Consider the following 19447-nt stretch of genomic DNA (forward strand, 5'->3'; position numbering starts at 1 on the left):
ACCCTGAAGCTACCTAGGGGCTTCCAGCCATCAATCCACTCATCAGCATACAAAGGCACATCACTTTGGAGATTCTAAGGATTTTAGTTGTTGTATGCTCGGAACCAGGGCGGAAGACCAAACATATATTTCATAATATTAATATCACAGAGGCCCCTGCCAAGGAATTCAACGAGCTGGATTATTGTAATTCCCATAATGTCAACACTTGGTACCAGAAGAACTGTGACCAGTGGACACCCTTGGCTCTCTGCCCACAGTCTCAGGGAAGCAGCTGGAGAGGAATACATCAAGCAGCCTCCTTCAACACCTGGATAGAGTGTGCTATGGAGGACCTCCAGGACATTTCATCATCCACACGATCGAGAAGCTTGAGGGCTTGATCTCAGGCCACGACCAGTTCAAGTCGACCCTTCCCGATGGTGCAGGAGGCTCTCCTGGCCATCCACAAGGAGGCCCAGCGCACTGCAGAGAGCAACCATATCAAGTGTCAGGCAGGAACCCCTACACCACCATCACCTCCCGGATCACCATCTCCAAGTGGGAGAAAGTACAGCAGCTGGTGCTGAAGCAGGACCAGGCCCTCTTGGAGTGCATCAAAACAGTGACTGAAGTTTGGAAGATGGGTGCCTGAGAGATTGGGGCCCCCTTAGGTGGGCAGTTAGTGGAAGTGACAGTAAACACACCAGTGGAAATTCTAGTAGATGCATGAAGAACATAGCAGGCATGGTCTCATCTCCAGGATATTGAACTTGCTGTTCCCTCTGCCTGGAACGCTCTTCCTCCAAATGTCTGCATGGTTTCCCTCCTCTTTCCCTTCAGCCACCCTCGCAACCAGGTCTTCCCTGCCACGCACCCTCCCTCTCCCCCATCCTGCTTTACTTTTCTTCATAGCACTTGTCATCTGACTGCTTTGTTGTGTTTGATTGATTGACTGATTGATAGACCTCCTAATAGGAAGACTAGATAGAAAATTGTATTCAGAGGCATTTTAATGTTGTGTTGGAGTGTTTAGAAAAAAACAACCAATAAAGATATAGAAAACAAACCAAATGGGGGGAAAAGGGAATTATTAACTCCAGGAAAAAGAAAAATTGTACAGGAAAGGAGGTATCATCACAGTTCACTACTTGGTTCAAGGGTGAAAAATATTATAGAATGTAATGTATTCACTAGTGATTTAGCCTAAGAAATATACAACCACATTGGAACAATGAAAGAGGAGAACTGGGAGGGGATTATACATCAGGATATCTACCAATTTCAGTTGTTCTGGGAGATACCTTTCCTGGGTGTCCTCCTGCTTCTGTTGGGATGGATGGCTCTTTGGACTTGCTGCACAACTGAGGTTTTTGCTATGTTAGACTTCCCTTTTACTGGATCCCAAATTTGTCTTCACCTTTTTAACTTTTTTTTTCTTTTTTTAGAGATAGGGCCTCACTATGTTGCCCAGGTTGGTCTCAAATTCCTGGGCTCAAGCGATCCTCCCGCCTCGGCCTCCCAATGTGCTGGGATTACAGGTGTGAGCCACCATGTCTGGCTCTAAAAAAATTTTTTTAATTAAAAAAAAAAGAATTTTGGAGGCAATTCTTCCCTGCCTTCTGGCTTCCAGGGCCATTCTAATTCCAAATCCTTGCTGTACAACTTCTTTTTCTCTAAAAGTTTTTTTTTTTTTATCTTCTCTTTGTTTTTAATGTCCTAAAATTTCATACTGATGACTCCTGTGTGGATCTTGTTTTCATTCATTTCTCTCTTGGGGAGCTACTGCAATCCAGAAAGTCATGTCCTGGGAAATTTTTTTGTATGAGTTCTTTGGTAATTTCTCCTTTCAGTGTTTTCTGTTCTTTCTTTGTAGAATTTCTTAGTCAGATATTGAACTCCAGGACTGATCCTCTAATTTTCCCATTTTTCTTCCAAATTCCATCTTCAGGATTTTCATCTACTTCCTGCAAGATTCTTTGACTTTATTTTCCAAATATTTTATTAAAATTTTAAATTTAGGCTCCATTGTTTTTAATTTCCAAAAGCACATTCTTGCTTTCTGATCAACCCTTCCCCTCACTGATTGAGCATTCTGTTCTTGTTTCATGAATACAAAATCTCTGGGGTATTAGATGAAAGTATTTGTCTGTTTTATTTGGCTAGCCACATTACTTCTGTTTCCTCTGATCTCTTTCACTCTTGCTCTTCCTTCTCCCCTTTCTTCTTTTCTTTATTTCTTTTTTAGTTTGCTTATTTTTATCTCTGCCTTTCATCCAAAGGGCTTTCACTAAATATTTGGAATCACTCACTGGTTATTAATGTTTAGAGTGAGGCGATAGAAAGCAGATTGAAAGATCTGAATGCAAGGGGCATGTTTGCTCACCCATGTGTTTTGCTCTGGGTTGATCCAGCAGTCCTCTGGCTTTCCACACTGTGTAGGATTTTCCCCCAAGGACCTTCATGTCAGCACGTGCAGGACTTTTTTCAAGGGTCTTTCTTTTTCTCTAGAGGAGTCACTTGGACTTCTGCCTGCCTAAAAGGTTGACTTAAAAAAAAAATGTTTCTTTGTTTGCTACTTTTAGAGACAGGGTCTTGTTCTGTCACCCTGGCTACAGCGCAGGAGTCCAATCATAGCTCACTACAGGCTCAAGCTCCTGGGCTCAAACAAATCCTCCTGCCTCAGCCTCCCAAAGTGCTGGGACTACAGATATGAGCCACTGCACATGGCTAAAATTTGTTTTTTAGTTTTAATTTTTTTTTCTTTTTTTTTTCTTTTTTTTTTTTTTTTGAGACAGAGTCTCACTCTGTTGCCCGGGCTAGAGTGAGTGCCGTGGCGTCAGCCTAGCTCACAGCAACCTCAAACTCCTGAGCTCAAGCGATCCTCCTGTCTCAGCCTCCCGAGTAGCTGGGACTACAGGCATGCACCACCATGCCCGGCTAATTTTTTCTATACATATTTTTAGCTGTCCATATAATTTCTTTCTATTTTTAGTAGAGGTGGGGTCTCGCTCTTGCTCAGGCTGGTCTCGAACTCCTGAGCTCAAACGATCCGCCCACCTCGGCCTCCCAGAGTGCTAGGATTACAGGCGTGAGCCACCGCGCCTGGCCTTTAGTTTTAATTTTTAAAAATGTTTTTAGAGATGGAGTCTTGCTATGTTGCCCAGGCTGGACTCAACCTCCACACACTACTGTGCCCTGTTCCTGGAAGGTTGTCTTACGGCTGTTGGCTTTCTTGGGGCAAAGTGATATAAAGAGACAGTCTTCCTGCTACTCATGTGTCCAGATCCTCCTGGATTTCAACACAGCCCTTCACCTCACCCTCTGCTGCTGCCTGCAGCTCCTGTATCTGGAGAGTCCCTTGTTCCACTCTTCCACAGAATAAATCTGTCATCTCCTGCCATGGTGGGGAAGGGGGGCTCCCTCAGCATAGTCCTAGTTCTGTAAGGAAGAATAGGCGCAGAGACTAGGCAGATGTGGGGGACACTCTTGGCTCTTTAGCCCACCCCCTTCCTCCCTGCTTTGTTCACCTCCTCTAAACGGCCTTGGCAAGCGCTTGGCTTAGACAAGAGTAGATGACAGAAGTAATGGGAAGTCTGTCACGAGCTTCTAGAAGAGCTTTTTACTCTTTAAAAGGATTATAAGCTTTGCACAGTGGCAGTAATGTAGCCAATGAGGTTTATCTGAGGTGCGATTATTACTAATTGAAAACTTTTCCCAATACTTTGCCATGATGACTTGCAATATAGTTGGTATTGGCAATTTTTGATGGTGCCTACTGGGACTGAAAAAAAAAAAAAGGATCATAGCTGGGTGTGGTGGCTCATGCCTGTAGGCCCAGCAACTCAGGAGACTTAGGCGGGAGGATCACTTGAGGCCAGGACTTCGAGACAATCTGGGCAACATAGCAAGACCCTATCTCTAAAAAAAATTTTTTTTAACTAGCAGAGTGTGGTGGCATGCATCTGTAGTCCCAGATGCTCAGAAAGCTTAGACAAGAGGATTCCTTGAGTCCAGGAATTCGAGGCTGCAGTGATCTATGATTGCACCACTGCGCTCTGGCCTCAGTGACAGAGCGAGACCCTGTCTCTAAAACATAAAATAAAATAAAAAGGATTATAAAACAAGGCCCTTCCCTCTTCTGCATCTAGATATTGTCTTGTGGGAATGGGATGGTTGGAACAGCTTCCATACTTTCAACCATAAAGATAAGGCAAAAAGAAAACAATCACAGAGAAGATGATCTGGTGCCACAATGTCTTTGAAACACTGGATTAACCACCCCAGAACCAACCTGCTGAAAGACTCCTTAATATGTGCGGTAATAAACACATTATACTTTAAGCCCTAAAATGGGTGTGAGGCCCAGTAGATCCGCATCACATGGAGTTTTGTTAGAAATGCGGACTGTCAGATCTCACCCCAGACCCACTGAATGGCAATCTGTATTTTAACAAGATCCCCAAGGGAGTGATACACTCATTAAAGTTTGAGAAGCACTTCTTTAAGCCGTGTTTGGCAATTTTCCTTCTTGTATGCAGGTGAACAAATTCTAGTTGCTAGAGTGGGTATAGCAGACACCTTTGATGCCATGTGCCACATTCTCCTGGCCCACCTTGACTTCAGGAACAGTTTCTGTGGTAGGCAGAATTCTAGAGATGTCCCCCTCAAGATTCCTGTTCTTTTGCTATTCAATCAAACACTAATCTAGTTACTGCTGTGAACGGATTTTGTGGATAGAATTAAGTTACTAATTAGTTGACTTTAAACTGGGAAGTTACCCTGGATTGGATTATCCAACTGGGCCTAATGTATCACAGGTGCTCTTAAAAGCAGAGGAGGCAGGTAGGAGAGAAGAGGCAGCTGGGGAGGTCAGAGAGAGTCGACGTGTGAGGAGGGCAAGACCTGATGTTGCTGACTTTGAAGATGGAAGAAGGGATCCACAAGCCAAGAAATGCAGGCAGCCTGCAGCTGGGAAAGACCCCCCAACTGACAGCCAGCCAGCAAATGGGGACCTCAGCCCTACAATTGCATGGAACTGAATTCTGCCAATGCGCTGCAATGTGAATTCATTCCTAGAGCCTCCAGATAAGAGCATGACCCTGCCAATGTAACGAGCTCCGTGAACAAATTTCAATAACCCCTATATGATTTTTATAATCCTCTCCCTTAACTAACCATTTGAACTTTTGCATTTTTTTTTCCCCAGAAATGATGGATTTTCTGCAAGACAAAGGAGTTAAGATTCTGAAGAACCCAGGGCAGACTTCCTGATGCCAGGACTCATCATCCTTGCCCCAAGACACATGGCCCCTCCTTAAAAAGCCCATGATTGGCCAGGTGCCGTGACTCACGCCTATAATCCTAGCACTCTGGGAGGCCGAGGTAGGAGGATCACTTGAGCTCAGAAGTTCGAGACCAGCCTGAGTAAGATTCAGACCTTGTCTTACTAAAAATAGAAAAAATTAGTCAAGCATGGAGGTGCGCCTGTAGTCCCAGCTACTTGGGAGGCTGAGGCAGAAGGATCGCTTGAGCCCAGGAGTTTGAGGTTGCAGTGGGCTATGATAACACCACTGCACTCTAGCCTGGGCAACAGAGCAAGACTCTGTCTCAAAATAAATAAATAAATAAATAAAAATAAACGAATAAATAAAAAGCCCATGATCTCCATTACTTGGACAGGCAGATTTGAGGCAGCTTCTCCTGTTCTCCTGACAAGATGTCTGTCATTTTAAAAATTCCTTTCTTTCTTGGCAATCCTCATTACCTCAATAATTGGATCTTTGTGCAGTGAGCAACAGGACTTAAACCAAAATCGCCTTGCTGTTTCGATAGCACCATCTTAAGTTTGGCCATGTGAGACTCTAAGCAGAGAACCCACTAAGCCACACTATGCTTGGTCTTCTCACGTAAAGAAACTGTGAGATAGTAAATTTTGTGCTGTCTTAAATGCTAAATTTGTAGCAATTTTTTTTTTATGACAGCTTAGAAAATGAATACATCTGGGATGTACAGTTCCGTGTAAGCTTAGACTCGCCTTGCCCTGGCAGCATCCCACTTCAGACATTCCATGTGTCTGTCTTTAGACCTGCCTCAAAACCTTCCCTGGCGACATGGAGTCCTGCTTTGCAGAAGGAGACCAAAGTACCAGGAAGTGAACACCCTGGGGAAATGCTCAGCCAGCGAGGGAGGGGAGCCAGTAGACAGCTGCATCAGCCTCACACCTCCCAGTTCTGGAAGGCACTTGTGTGCTTCTCGAAAGGTCTGGTGGCATTAAGGCCCCATTTTCCATAGCAGCACCGCCTGTAATGCACCATTAGTTTGGCTTTTCTTTCGTTCTTGTCTCCTCTTCAATTCTTCACTTTCACTTCCTGAGATTACCTCCCAAATGACTTCCTTGCTCCCGAGGCCCTTTGTCAGTCTCTCCTTGAGATTGCCTGGCAGCCAGCAGTCTGCTCCATCAGCTCCTCTTGCTTAGACTAGAAGGGTAACTTACCAGAAGGGTAGTCCAGGGTCTCACACTGCAACTGGCCTCAAGGAAACTGAAATCAGGACTCCAATACCACTAAATTTCTCTTTGTCCCTTACCCTTTCTCTCCAATGGCATTACCTTTAGAGAGGATTAAATCTATCCCCCGCATGAGAGAGAAAAATCCCAGAGAAGGATTGTAATTGATGGCTCTTGGTTTAGTGCCCATGAGTGGTACAACAGGAGACAGGGAGTGATCACTGGTTCATCGTGGGTCAGAGTTCTAGCCCTGGATCAAACCATCATGACTAGATGGCAGTGTCAAGGACTCCAGGCATGGCCTATGGGGGCTACCATTGTGTTTCAGGGTATTCCCAGAAATAGCGAAATAATCAGGAGCTAGGGAAACCTTTCCATTAGTTATCCAAAACTATCATCACTCACTCCCCATTCTCTTACTTCTTTAATGATCTTTCTCAGTTTCCTTCATAGGCTGTCTCCTTCCTCCAGCCAACCTGAACATGCTGGTGTTCCCGAGAGTTTCGTCCTTAATCTTTTTCTTCTCACTCCCAGAGTCATCTCATTCCTTGGTAGACATTATGGTATTCTCCCCAACATTTGATCCACTCCAAAATGTAATCTAATCTAGTCAGGGTAATTCTATCCCCCATAGCAGCAGTTTGTTTGGGATGAATAAACCTAAACCCCATTAGACCACTGAGATTCAAGAGTTTGCTTAGGCTGGGCATGGTGGCTCATGCCTGTAATCCCACCATCTTGGGAGGCTGAGGCAGGAGGATCCCTTGAGTCCAGAAGTTGGAGGCTGCAGTGAGCTCTGATCATGAGCCAGTGCACTCTAGCCTGAGTGAGACCCTGTCTCAAAAAAAAAAAAAAAAAAAAAAAATTGACCTTAATATTGCCTGTTGGGTTGTGATATGCCGGGAGCTGGCTTTAGTTTGAAGTCAGTGGTGGGGACAGCAGAGCAGTGAGACGGAAACACCTCAGGTTCCTAATGACACTGTTGGACCAGGGAATCTACCCATTCTGCCCCACCACTGAACTTCCTGTTTTGTCAGTTGATACATCACCGTATTACTTATGCCAAGTTGTATCAGGTATCTGCAACTTGGAACTGAAAACATTTTATTAATACTTCATTCACACTTACCACCATAAATTCTCTCAAAATCACTCTCCTGGACTCCAGACCTACTAACGTTCCCCAAACTTGCTGTTCCTCTTTCTGGGTTCCCTTAATTCATTTACTTAAGAAATAAGAATTGAGTGCCTACTATTATATCAAGTTCTGCCTTAGACATTGCAGCTAGAGCAACCAGTGGAAAAAGTTTCTGTCATCATGGACCAGTAAAGGAGGCAGACTATTAACAAAACTATTTTCTGAATAAATGAAGTAATAAGTAATGCAGTGTAGTAACTTGATCAATATTGATTGAAAAACTTACTGTCTATGGACCACCACCCCAGAGTCTGGTGGTATTCACGCCATCCTGTTCTGACAGCTCTTGGTGTCTGGAAAGGTAAGACAGGCCGGGGACCTGCCCTCTGGAGCTCCCAGAAGAAAGGCGGGCATGTGCTGGGGGCTTAGTCTGCAGGCCCTGTGCAAAGCGCTTTTCGGGAACCATCGCATTTATCCTCACGGACTCTACGAGGTTCTCCAAGGAGAGGCCGCTGGGGACGACAACAGGCCTGAGCCCAGGCAGTCTGGACAGTGCAAAGAACTCGGGGAGCCAGTCCTGCCCCTGGGTTTCAGGCCTGTCCGTGTGACCTTGCGCAAGTCATGGCCTCCCTGCACCTGCAAGGCCCTTGCCAGGGTCTGTCGGGTCTGACTCCTCGGGCTCTGACTCAGGGTCTGACTCCCGACGTCCCTTTCCCCAGGCTTTAGAGGCCACTTGGACGTGAGAAGGGGTCTGAGGGATGAGGGACGTGGGCAAATAAGGGCGGTCACTGAGATGGGGGAGGGGGTGTCAGCGATGTCAGTGAGGAGGGATCCGCGCAGACTGAGACCTTGGGCAGAGAGCACCACGGACACTCGCTTTCTTCCCCGCCCTGCCCTCTGCTCCCGCGGCCCCGACCTTCTCCAGTGCTCCAGAGGGTCCGCATTCTCCCTCCCGCACCGGGCGCCTCCGCCCCGTTGCCCCAGGCTGAAAGGGACGATCCTCGGCGGAGGACGCGCAGTGACCTAAGCCCCTGCTCCCTCTGCCCCGGAACTCGCAGCTGGCGATCTTCCTCTCCATCCTGCCAGTCCCCCCTCGGCCCGCGACCACTTGGTTGGCGCCGCTGCGTCCTGTGTGTGCCGGGCCCGCCCGCACTGCGGGGGCGGGGCTGGGAGCCGCCCACGCCGCGCTCGGGGCTCTGCGCGCCGTCTCGCTGGGACGCGTGCGGGCTGCGCGGCGCGCGGGAGCCGGTCGGGCGGCCATGGCGCTGCGCGCGGGGAGGTAGCCGGGCCGGCGAGGGGAGCGCAGGGGCCGCCATGGCCAGGCGGCGGCGCCGCGCCTGCATCGCGCTGTTCCTGGTGCTGCTCTTCGCCTTCGGCACCCTCATGGGCCTGCGCACGCTCAAGGCCCCGGACGGACTCCCGGCGCTGGGCCCGGGCCTGGAGCTCGCGCCCTTTGAGCGACGCCCGGAGGTGGCCCCCGCGCCCGCCGCCCGGGCCCCGGCCGCGCCGGCCGCTCCACCCCCGCCGCCGCCTCCGCCCCGCACGGCGGACCCTGGCGGCTCCCCCGGGCCGGCCCCCGCGGAGGCCGAGCCCGCCCCCGGGCAGAGTCTACGCGTCTACTCGGACCTGCACGCCTTCTACTACTCGTGGTACGGGAGCCCGCGGCGCGAGGGCCACTACATTCACTGGGACCATGTCATGGTGCCGCACTGGGACCCCAAGATCTCGGCCAGCTACCCCCGCGGCCGCCACAGCCCCCCAGACGACTTGGGTTCCAGCTTCTACCCAGAGCTGGGGCCCTACAGCTCCCGGGACCCCGACGTGCTGCGGGAGCACATGACCCAGCTCAAGGAGGCCGCCATCGGTGAGCTCCCCCACCCCGGGCGGCCCTGTCCCCCAGCCCTGCTCTTTTTCCTTCCCACACCCCAACTCCGCTGGTCCTGTCACCGTGCCTTTGGTTCCACTCGCCGGCCTGCCTGGCTTCTTAACCCTTCCATCCCACTCCCATCCTGGGCCCACCGCCTTCTAGTTCAGCCCCCCAACCTGGGCTCTGCTGACCCCTAACAATTCCAGGGCCCTTCCATAGGGCGGAGCTTCTGGGAGTTTGGCCAGGAAAGGGAGGCAGAGTCTTCTCTGGTTGGGAGTCCTCTAGGTTGGGAGATGGAAGGTGAGGCCTGGGTGCCCTGGCCCCTCTGGGCAGGGGTGGCCTCTGCTCAAACAGCAGGCACAGCCGGGAGCAGCAGCTCTTCCTGCTTTTGTTGGCTTCAGACAGGAAAGTTTGTCCGTGTTGCATTGCGTGGGATGGACCCTGCTGTTTGCAGGAGGGGTGGGGGTGGGGTTTGGAGCTTTTTATCAAGTTCCCAGCTAGAAGAGAGGTCCCTGGGAGCCTCCTTTGTAGGCTTGGGAGGGGAGGCTCACTCATTTCAGATGTTGTCACTGAATTTTGCTGAATTTTACAGTACATTTTAATTTACCTGGAGATGGTTCGTTGGGGGGAGGATGGAGTGACAGAGACAGGAGCGGGAAGTACACAAAGACAAGATAAATAAGACAGGGGTTATCCTTCAGGATTTTACAGTTGAGAGGGCAGACAGTCCATACGGATGTAGTTTCTCAAGGAAGCACTGAGATGACCTCTCCTCAGGGTTCTTCTCCATGAGGGACATCAGAGGTGCTCCTCTTCTTCAGAGGCAGAACTGTGGCTTCCAGGTGGGTGTGGCATTGTCCACCCGGTCCTTTGTTCTACTACTTGCCGATGCACTGGAAAGCCTGGCTTCTGCCCGGCCTGGTTCCCCAGCCGCTGCGCTTCAGCACCTCTGGCGTGGACAGCTCCAGGACGCAGGCTCTGGGATCCAATCTGCAGGCCGGGAACCTGGCAGGAGCCTTGCGCAAGGCTTTTAGAAACCATTTTGCAATTGAAGGGATATGTTTGTGAAAAAAAAAATCCTCTGTTGAGGGGGGTACTGCGTATCTCTGAAGTGGTCTCTGTGTTGTGTCTCAGGCGTCTTGGTCCTGTCCTGGTACCCACCTGGCATGGCTGATGATAACGGGGAACCCTCAGATGACCTGGTGCCTGCCATTCTGGACACCGCCCATCAGTTCGACATCCAGGTGAGTCTCCAAGAAGAGGTCACGTGCTCTCCGCCCCATTCTGGAGATTTCCTCTGCCCTGCTCGCAGGGTTGGTGCCTCTGCAGAAGTTCCTGGCAAGTATGTAGCAAGTGTGGTGTTGGGGGAGGGTTCAGCATACATAGTGCCTATGTCATTCTTATATTCTTGAATTCTGAGAAAACTAAATATAGGACAAGTGGGAAACTAAATAAATGTCACTGTTATTAAATAAGAATAGAGGTTAGGTCGGAAACCCTGGATAACGAGGAGGCAAGAGCCAAGTGGACCTGCAGACTGAACTCTGAACGCAACTCCGTGCGGGAGGCAGCGTCTCAAGGCGTAGGGCACAAATGTGCTCCCAGCAGGCGGGCTCACCTGCAGGAGGAAGGACGGAGCTGAACTAAGCCTGTCAAGAATTTCCCCAAATGTCCCGATCAAGTCACTCATTTCCCACTTCTGTGGTGAAGGAAGGAAAACCACAGAGAGAAGCCCCACTGCCCATCCCCCTCCCCGCGCCAATCACTCGGAGCTGGCACAGAGTTTGAAATCTATTAGCCACCCTGCAACAGCCCACACATGCCCTGCTGTGGGAGGGGAGCAAACTTCTCGCCCCTCTTTGTTGGCCTTGAAGGGCAGTAGCTGTCCTTATCTCTACTGTGCCCACCACCGCCAGGCCCTCTCCTGAACTCAGCCTCGCCTCCGGCTGTGGTTGGAGCATTAGCCTTACAGATACTCACCTGACCTGTTGTTACTCCTCTGTTTGTGGCAGGTGGCCTTCCACATCCAACCCTACAAGGGCCGGGATGACATCACTGTACATGACAACATCAAGTACATCATTGACACGTAAGGCTGCTCTGGGGGCTGGGATTTTGGTGGGGAACAAAATGGGGTTGGAGGGGAAAGTCGAGAGACGCAAGAGCAGGACGCCTGCATTCCTAGCAGCTGTTTTGTGGTAGGAGAAGCTGGACTTAGAGTCAGGCAACCTGGGTTCCATTTCCAGCTCTGTGGCCTCTTCACCTTTGAGTCTCGTGAGAGGTACACCAGTTAATATATGTGGAAGTGGCCTGTGCAGTGCTTGCACGTCATTTATTCATTCCAAAAGTATCGAGTGCCTATGTGTGTCCAGGCACTGTCCTACACCCAGTTATACAGCAGTGGGTGGGTCTAGCAAAAGTTCTGATTTTGTAACATTTACATTCTAGTGTGTATTCGGGGTGCTGTGGGGCAGACAGTAATTAAAAAGGAAAAATCAAATAGTGATCCATACTATGAAAAAATAATAAAGAATAAAGCTGGGTTTTGTGCCAGAGCATGCCCAAGGAACTACTTTACAATGGGTGGTCAAGTAAGTCTCTCTGAGGAGACAACGTGTGAGCTAACACCTGAATAAGAGTCAGCTCTGCAAAGATCTGGAAGTAGAGAGAAAATTCCAGGCAGAGGGCTGGCATGACAGCAGAATAGAAAGGCCAGGTGGGGAGGAATAGATGGGGTAAGAGCAGGAATGGAGGTAGGCAGGGCCAGGTCAAGTAGGTGGGTAATGAATGGATTACAGGAAGGCAGAAATGGGAGCCTGGAGACCTGCTAAGTGGCTGTTGCCACAGTCCAGATAAAAGATGGGGGTGGCTCAGCTCAGGGTAGGGAAGTGAGGCTTAGGAATGGCAAGGCTGGGAGGAGGGAGGGGAGCCAAGTTTTTGCTTAGAGGCGTGCGTGGTGAGTCCAACCATGGAGATTGACCGGGTCCCAAACTGTGCTGTGGCATCAAAAAAGATCTCATTCATGGTGGTCCTACAGCTGTGCTGGTCTCGCCCATCTAACTCAGGCTCTTCTCTCTCCTGCCCCTCAGGTATGGCTCCCATGGTGCATTTTACCGCTACAAGAACAGCATGGGCAAGAGCCTCCCACTATTTTATATCTACGACTCATACCTGACGTCCCCTGAGGCCTGGGCCCACCTCCTGACACCAAACGGGCCCCACTCAGTCCGCAATACCCCCTACGATGGGGTCTTCATAGCGCTGCTGGTGGAGGAGGGCCACACCCACGACATCCTGGCTGCGGGGTTTGATGGCATGTACACCTACTTTGCCTCCAATGGCTTCTCCTTCGGCTCCTCCCATCAGAACTGGAAAGCTGTGAAGAACTTTTGTGATGCCAACAACCTCATGTTCATTCCCAGTGTGGGGCCTGGCTACATAGACACCAGCATCCGGCCCTGGAACAACCACAACACTCGGAACAGGGTCAACGGCAAGTACTATGAGACGGCCCTGCAGGCAGCCCTGACAGTGAGGCCCGAGATCGTCTCCATCACCTCCTTCAATGAGTGGCACGAGGGCACCCAGATTGAGAAGGCCATTCCCAAGAAGACGCCAACTCGCCTGTACTTGGACTACCTGCCTCATCAGCCCAGCCTGTACCTGGAGCTGACCCGCCGCTGGGCGGAGCACTTCATCAAAGAGAAGGAGCAGTGGCTGATGTGAGGGGCCTGTGAACAGGGGGAATGAGGGGCTAACGTCCCAGCCTTGCTGGGAGCTGTCACCATGTGGGGCTCAGCTGAGGTTGTAGGCACTCATTCAACTCAGCAGCTGGGTGCTCATGGGTGGGCCATTGAGCCTGTTCCTCAGGCCAGTGGTGCTGGGGTGCTCTGTGGTGACGGGAAGCCAGGCGCTGTTCCAGAGGGATCAGCAGAGGCTGGCAGGCGACTGGACTTAGCCTAGGGCAGTGCCACATCTTCAGAACACTTTCACATAATCCCTTCTAGCTTTGAACTCTGTGGCAGGTTGGTGTTGTGTAGTGGAGTCCCCCAGTCACTGTTTTTGGAAGGGTGTCAGGGTCTGGGCCAGCATGCACTCCCTTCTGCCAGCCTGTGCCCTCTCTTCAGGCCTCCTTCCCACATCATCTGTCTTCTCTAAGTTAGGGAACCATATTTGAGACTTTCTGGAAGGGAATTTCTAGGTTTAAGCTCTTCCCAGTAGACTCCTGAACCCAGTCAGGACATAATCCTGAGCATTCGTTCAACACTCGCTAATCGAGCACCTTACCATGTGTTAGGTGCTGCGGAAAACTTGACCAAGGAATGGTTCCTGTCCCCCTGACACTTGCAGGATCCAGCTTCCTTATTTGGTGTGGCCTTGTAGCTGGTGCCTGGGCACAGTTGTGTTTTTCTTTTTGCAGTTTTACCTAGTGCTGGGAATTCAGTTCCATTTCCTCTAAAAAAAAAAAAAAAAAAAACCTCTGCGCTCCAGAACTCACTTTTCCCAGATTTGGCTCCAGGGAGAGGACTAGGAGGATACCCCCCTCCCTTTAGCTGCCTGAACTGAATGAGACCCACTCTCTAGAGCCATTTTCAGTGCTACTGTGATTTGTATTTATTAAATATGAAGTGGTATTCTCAAGTAAGCATTCCTTTTGCTCTCTTCAAGACCTCACAGATCTGACTTCAGTCAGATTCTGTGACTCACTGACATATGGGCTGGGCTAGCTATCGTTTTAGCACAATGAAGAGTGGATTTGCTTCAGAAATTACTAGTTTAAAGGAAATTTATTTCTATAGGAAATAGTTAACAAACTGGTGGCTTATTTACAAATTAACTAATATACTAATTACAGGGACCCCCATTAAAGCAGGCCTCTAGAACACCTTGGCAAGATTCTTAGGATATACTTGAAAATGTGTGCACTGGAAACCACTGTACTGAGATTATGGGCTCAAGAATTGGAATTCTGGGAACTGGGGTACAAGAAGGGAGGGGGGAAGTAGACCCCAATGGTCACCGCAAGGACATGCAGCCCCAGTTAGGTAACTGATCCTAAACCCACCGGATAGATGAGCAGGCTTGGCCACCTGGCTTAATCGGGGAAACCAGGGTAGGCAGGGCTGGATGCTGACCTGTAGTAACTTGCAGAAGGTAGCGACTCTGAGGCTTCATTTTCACAGATACACAATTTTGAAAAATACTAAAAAGTGTGTCAAGGCCAGGGGGCAGGGACAGCCATTCTCACACATTGCTGATGGCAGTGTAACTTGGATTCAGTTCTTTTGAAGGCTAATCTCTATCAAGAGCCATAAAAACGTTCATATACTCTGACCTAATATGCCTACCCTAAGGAAATAGTTCAAAAGAAAAATAAACCATTTACAAATATGTTTAATAGCAGCACTTTTTATATTAAAGAAAAACAAAGTTCAAATGTCCAACAATTACATTTAACAGTCGGTACACATATGAATAAAGACAAAAAGCTGCTAAACTGGATTTAAATAAAAGTATAATTAACTGTAACTTACGCTCTCCCAGCCAGGCAGTGACAACACACTGCACCACCAGCTCTGCTGGTCCAGAAGTGTTTGGCCTGTGGCTCCACACTTTTTTTTTTTTTTTTCTTTTGAGACAGAGTCTCACTCTGTTGCCCGGGCTAGAGTGCAGTGGCGTCAGCTTAGTTCAAAGCAACCTCAAACTCCTGGGCTCAAGCAATCCTTCTGCCTCAGCCTCCCGAGTAGCTGGGACTACAGGCATGTGCCACCATGCCCGGCTGATTTTTTCTATGTATTTTTAGTTGTCCAACTAACTCCTTTCTATTTTTAGTAGAGACAGGGTCTCCCTCTTGCTCAGACTGGTCTCGAACTCCTGAGCTCAAACGATCCACCCGCCTCGGCCTCCCAGAGTGCTAGGATTACAGATGTGAGCCACCGCGCCCGGCCGGCTCCACACTCTTAATCCTAACCTGTTTCCAACTTCAGGAGCTGAATCCATGCCTTTGGTTACCTGAGACTGTTAAACAGCAGCGGCACTTCTAGCTGGTTTGAATCTTAAATGCCACCACCCAACAAAGAGGAGGCTCTTACAAGATTCCAAATCTGTTACTTAAAATACTTTTCAATTAAAAAAGAGGAGAGAAGAAACTTATCAGAACAAGGCCATCTAGGAATGTTCTTAACCTCTCCATTCAGCTTTTGGCTGACATATTAAACTATAAATAATACAACCTTTCCCCCAGCAGCTTCTGGGGCTTGGTCTACAGTGTTCGGAAAGATATTTTGCCTAACGGGTCAGGCTAGTGATGTAGCTCTGGCGGCCTCTGCAAATGAGGCCTTGCCAACCACCAGTGGACAGACACATAGTATCCAGCACCAGGCCTTGGGCCTTCTATCCTCCCGAGTTTCACTAGCAGGATCCATGGGACGGAAGCAGCCCGTATTTCTGTTGGAGGATGGCTGTGGTACTTTCCAGGGCACTGGGGAAGAAATAGAGGACAGTTAACAGTCTGACTTCCCAAAGCCCAGAGCCCAGCAGAGTCAGGTGAACAGGGACCTAAACTCACTGGTCTTATTATGCTCGTTCATCAAACCCTTGATGAGTCCTTTTGAATCCTGAAAACTCCAGCAAACACTAGCAAACTTAGTCCTACTGCATCTAACACTTTGCCATATCCACCTGTACCCACTCAAGGCAAGACAGGAGTGACAACCTTCATTTTGTCAAAGCTTTTTTTTTTAACATCTTTGCAACCTCCCACAAGTCCTATCCCCATGGCACAGGAAAGAGACTTACCAGCCTGGACGAATGATGCCAAACTTCCCAGGTACAGATAAATCAACCACAGTTGAGCCAAGCCGACATTCAGGGCTCTGGCCATCCCCAATTGGTCCCCCATCAATGACCAAGGACAAATGAGGCCAGAGGTCTTGGAACTCCTAGGAAGAGAGTAACAAAGAGCATGGACACCATCCCTGGCATCTGCAATGCTGTCATCCCACACACAGGGTTCATAAATCTGTCAAAGGCCTCATAGTTTGAAAACAGGAGGAACCTTCCTCCAAGCAGAGGAAGGAGGAACCTCATTTAGTTAAGGTCAGGTGTGCCAAGGATTAACACTTGCCTAGAGCTTAAAGAAAGTCTTGCGATGGCTAGGCACAGTGGCTCAAACCTATAATCCCAGCACTTGGGGAGGCTGAGGCAGGAGGACCCCTAGAGCGCAGGAGACTGAGGCTGCAGTGAGCTATGACTGCACTACTGCACTCCAGCACGGGCGACAGAGTGAAGCTTCGTCTCTAAAAAAAGAAAAGAAAATCTTGCTGTGCCCAAAGAAGTTCTGGGTAGAAGTCCAGAGACAGGGGCTCTAAACCTGGGTTTTCCACCACATCTCTGTGTGACTGCATGCAAGTTACTTTATCCAGGCCTATAAAACAAGGACGCTAGACTAGATGATCACTAAGCGTCCTTCCAGCTCTAGCACTGTGATTCTGGATCTCATTGCAACTGTGGATCAGGGTAGGGAGAGGAAAACAGCCTAGACTCTGCAAGTGCATGACACGAGTACTCAGTCCCTGGGCTACGGGAAGGATATTCCCACTAGAACTGTGGGTTGAACTGTCAACTAAGCTAGAGCTTCCCCTACCCCCCAGTGAAGACACTGTAGTGGCAGTTAGGCCTGGGAATTTGAAATGGGGGATCATAAGTACCAGTTACTGTGTTGGGCAGATTAATGACTGCTGACAAATTAAGAACCTCAGCCTCTCCCTGCTGCATCCCCACCCTTGCTTCTTGGGTATCACCGCCAGGACCAAGTAAAACCTATACACTGAGAATGAGAAGGAATGGTGAACTCTCACTTTCCATGGCCCCTGAGCCCACTCTCTAGGTCTGGGCATGGAAAACCCCATCACTTTATTACTATACACTCTACATTTAGTAAAAAGTAAGTGAAATTTCTTTGTGTCCTCGTTCATTTCTAACCTATGTAGCCAAGATAGGATTACAATGATCCTTGGCTATGTAGCCAAGGTAAGATTAGAATGATCCTTTCTTTGACCTGGCTTGTGGCAGAGATAAGAGAACAGGGTCAGGAATCAAACACTGGGTTAAAATCTGGGTCAGTCACTTAATGGCTTTGTAACTTGGAACAAGTGATTTAATTTTTGGAGGCTTAACTTCTTCATTTTTCTTTACAGCACTGTTGTAAAAGACTTATAACCTAACTCTGTATTCTCCAAAAACTGCTAACTCCACAAAAACAGGAAAACAATGATTTTGCTTACCATAATCTTTCCTGTTACTATAAAGATAGTAGAGAGAAAACAACTCTTCCATTGGCCTCTTAAACTTGATATAAAATCTGTCTAAGATTCTTTAATTTAGATTGCCCCTCCCCCGCCCCCTGCCTGCTGGGCAGCCTTCCCACTGTTGACCCCAAAGGGCGACTGACTGTCCTGCGGGGCAATTCCAGTGCACCAGCAACCCAACCGGGTTAGGGGAAATCGTATTTGGGCTGGTGATGTTTCTGGGGGAAGGACTGGGTAACTCACCTCGACATTCAGAGAACTGGCCTGGGAGCTGAGGTTGGCACTAGTGAGAGCAAGAGGTCCCCCAAACATCTGGGCCAACTCTTGCATAAAGGCATGGTCAGGAATCCGGATGCCTACAAGCTATGGGGCAAGGGGAAAGGAGATCATCAGAAACGTTGGAAGGGATAGGGGATGGGTCTGGTCTGGATTCTAGTGAAAAACAAGTGGCCAGAAGTCTGGGGACACAGGAGAAAAAAATTTTTTTTTTCAACATTTAAACAGGAACCACTCAGAATGCTTTCTCTCCATCTCATTCTCCCAGAGGAAGAGAAGAATGATCACCAATAGCAAATGGCGTTGGTAGGATCTCTTGCAGCGAAACACCACCAAAAGCCAACTTTACGCTCAGGAACAAGAGAAAATTGACTCACAGGGGTAAAGGGGTTTAGATCCTTGTTGAGAGCCTCTGAGCGTTCCATCACCAGGGTCACTGGTCCTGGCAATAGGTCTTTCAGGAGTTCCTTGGGTACTCTCACATGGCAGTACCTGGGAAACAAAGGAGCGTAAATCCACTCAAAACGAAGGACCACTGGTGGTCCTTCCCAGACTCTAGGCAGACCCAGGAAAAGGGTCCGTATCGGACTACAACAGCTGCACTGCTGTGATACTCTGTTAGCAGTATAGACCTCGGTGTTTTGTTTTCTTCAAGACATTTGCTACTGTATTAAGCTACTGTGTTTGTTTCCTGTTTTTCTTCTGCCCTGGTTAGCACAAAAGCGTCAACAGAATAGGGCCCCTGCCTGCCTAGTGCATCGCTGCGTCCCAGCATGTCGTTCGGGGCCGGGCACACATTAAGCGCTCGGTACACATTTCCAGTTCCGGATTCCCTGGTGAACCTGGACAAGCCCCTCCCGCTCTCTGCGCCTCAGTCTCCCAAGCCTGTCACCGGAAACCCCTCCCGCGGTGCCGCCCCTAGCAGGGCCGGGTCGAGGCGGCTTCACCTGTAGACGTCGGCCACGCGGCCCAGGCATACGGCCAGCGGCTTGGCCTCGCTGCGGCCCTTGAGGCGGTACACATCGCGCAGTGCCGTCGAGCAACTCGCCGAGCAGGCCAGGCCGTACAGCGTATCGGTGGGGACGGCCAACACGGCGCCGGCGCGCAGCTCGGCCACGGCGGCCCGCAGCGCCTCGGTCCAGCCGGCGCGCTCGGGGCTTGCGGCCTGCCCGGCCCCGCTCCCTGGGAGCCGCAACAGCCGGGTCCCCGGCGCCGCCGGAGCGGGGCTTGGCGGCCGGAGGAGGCGGCCGCTCCGGGAGTCCACGGGCCCCTCGCTCAACCCCAGGCTGGCAACCACCGCGGCCCTCATACCCCTGCACCGAAGCGCTAGAGACATCCGCCCAGGCCCGCTTCCGGGAGGAAGTGACGTT

At 49.8% G+C, this 19447-nt stretch overlaps 2 protein-coding genes, 1 non-coding gene and 1 pseudogene across 4 annotated transcripts; 2 read left to right on the forward strand and 2 right to left on the reverse strand.

The window, feature by feature from the left end:
- The first annotated feature begins 3622 nt into the window (after positions 1-3622).
- LOC138390979 (U4 spliceosomal RNA) lies at positions 3623-3763 on the forward strand. The gene has a single exon (XR_011234630.1). It is a non-coding gene; the product is annotated as a U4 spliceosomal RNA (small nuclear RNA).
- A 4822-nt stretch (positions 3764-8585) lies between these two features.
- Positions 8586-14201, forward strand: MANEAL (mannosidase endo-alpha like). 2 transcript variants are annotated; one of them, XM_069477705.1, is made up of 4 exons: positions 8586-9489; positions 10627-10736; positions 11505-11581; positions 12582-14201. In XM_069477705.1, the coding sequence occupies exons 1-4, from the start codon at positions 8940-8942 to the stop codon at positions 13216-13218; spliced, it is 1374 nt and encodes a 457-aa protein (XP_069333806.1). In that variant the 5' UTR covers positions 8586-8939; the 3' UTR covers positions 13219-14201. The 2 variants fall into 2 exon arrangements, with proteins under 2 accessions (XP_069333806.1, XP_069333807.1); XM_069477706.1 differs by lacking the exons at positions 8586-9489; positions 11505-11581 and having other exon boundaries at positions 10347-10736.
- Positions 14202-14719: 518 nt separating this feature from the next.
- YRDC (yrdC N6-threonylcarbamoyltransferase domain containing) lies at positions 14720-19413 on the reverse strand. The gene is made up of 5 exons (XM_069477707.1): positions 19025-19413; positions 18455-18569; positions 18045-18164; positions 16291-16433; positions 14720-15973 (listed from the first exon to the last, which is right to left on the reverse strand). The coding sequence occupies exons 1-5, from the start codon at positions 19411-19413 to the stop codon at positions 15904-15906; spliced, it is 837 nt and encodes a 278-aa protein (XP_069333808.1). The 3' UTR covers positions 14720-15903.
- Positions 18308-18505, reverse strand: LOC138390959 (small nucleolar RNA U3; annotated as a pseudogene).
- Positions 19414-19447: the final 34 nt, after the last annotated feature.

The sequence above is a fragment of the Eulemur rufifrons genome, chromosome 8 (assembly GCF_041146395.1).
Source record: "Eulemur rufifrons isolate Redbay chromosome 8, OSU_ERuf_1, whole genome shotgun sequence".
Taxonomy (NCBI): Eukaryota; Metazoa; Chordata; class Mammalia; order Primates; family Lemuridae; genus Eulemur; species Eulemur rufifrons.

Coding starts and splice junctions, on each gene's coding strand:
- MANEAL (XM_069477705.1), top strand. CDS start 8,940: ATGGCCAGGCGGCGGCGCCGCGCCTGCATCGCGCTGTTCCTGGTGCTG. Junction 10,737..11,504: donor CCCATCAGTTCGACATCCAG/GTGAGTCTCCAA, acceptor TGTTTGTGGCAG/GTGGCCTTCCACATCCAACC. Junction 11,582..12,581: donor ATCAAGTACATCATTGACAC/GTAAGGCTGCTC, acceptor CCTGCCCCTCAG/GTATGGCTCCCATGGTGCAT.
- YRDC (XM_069477707.1), bottom strand. CDS start 19,413: ATGTCTCTAGCGCTTCGGTGCAGGGGTATGAGGGCCGCGGTGGTTGCC. Junction 18,165..18,454: donor ATCTAAACCCCTTTACCCCT/GTGAGTCAATTT, acceptor CTTGCCCCATAG/CTTGTAGGCATCCGGATTCC. Junction 15,974..16,290: donor GGCATCATTCGTCCAGGCTG/GTAAGTCTCTTT, acceptor TTTCTTCCCCAG/TGCCCTGGAAAGTACCACAG.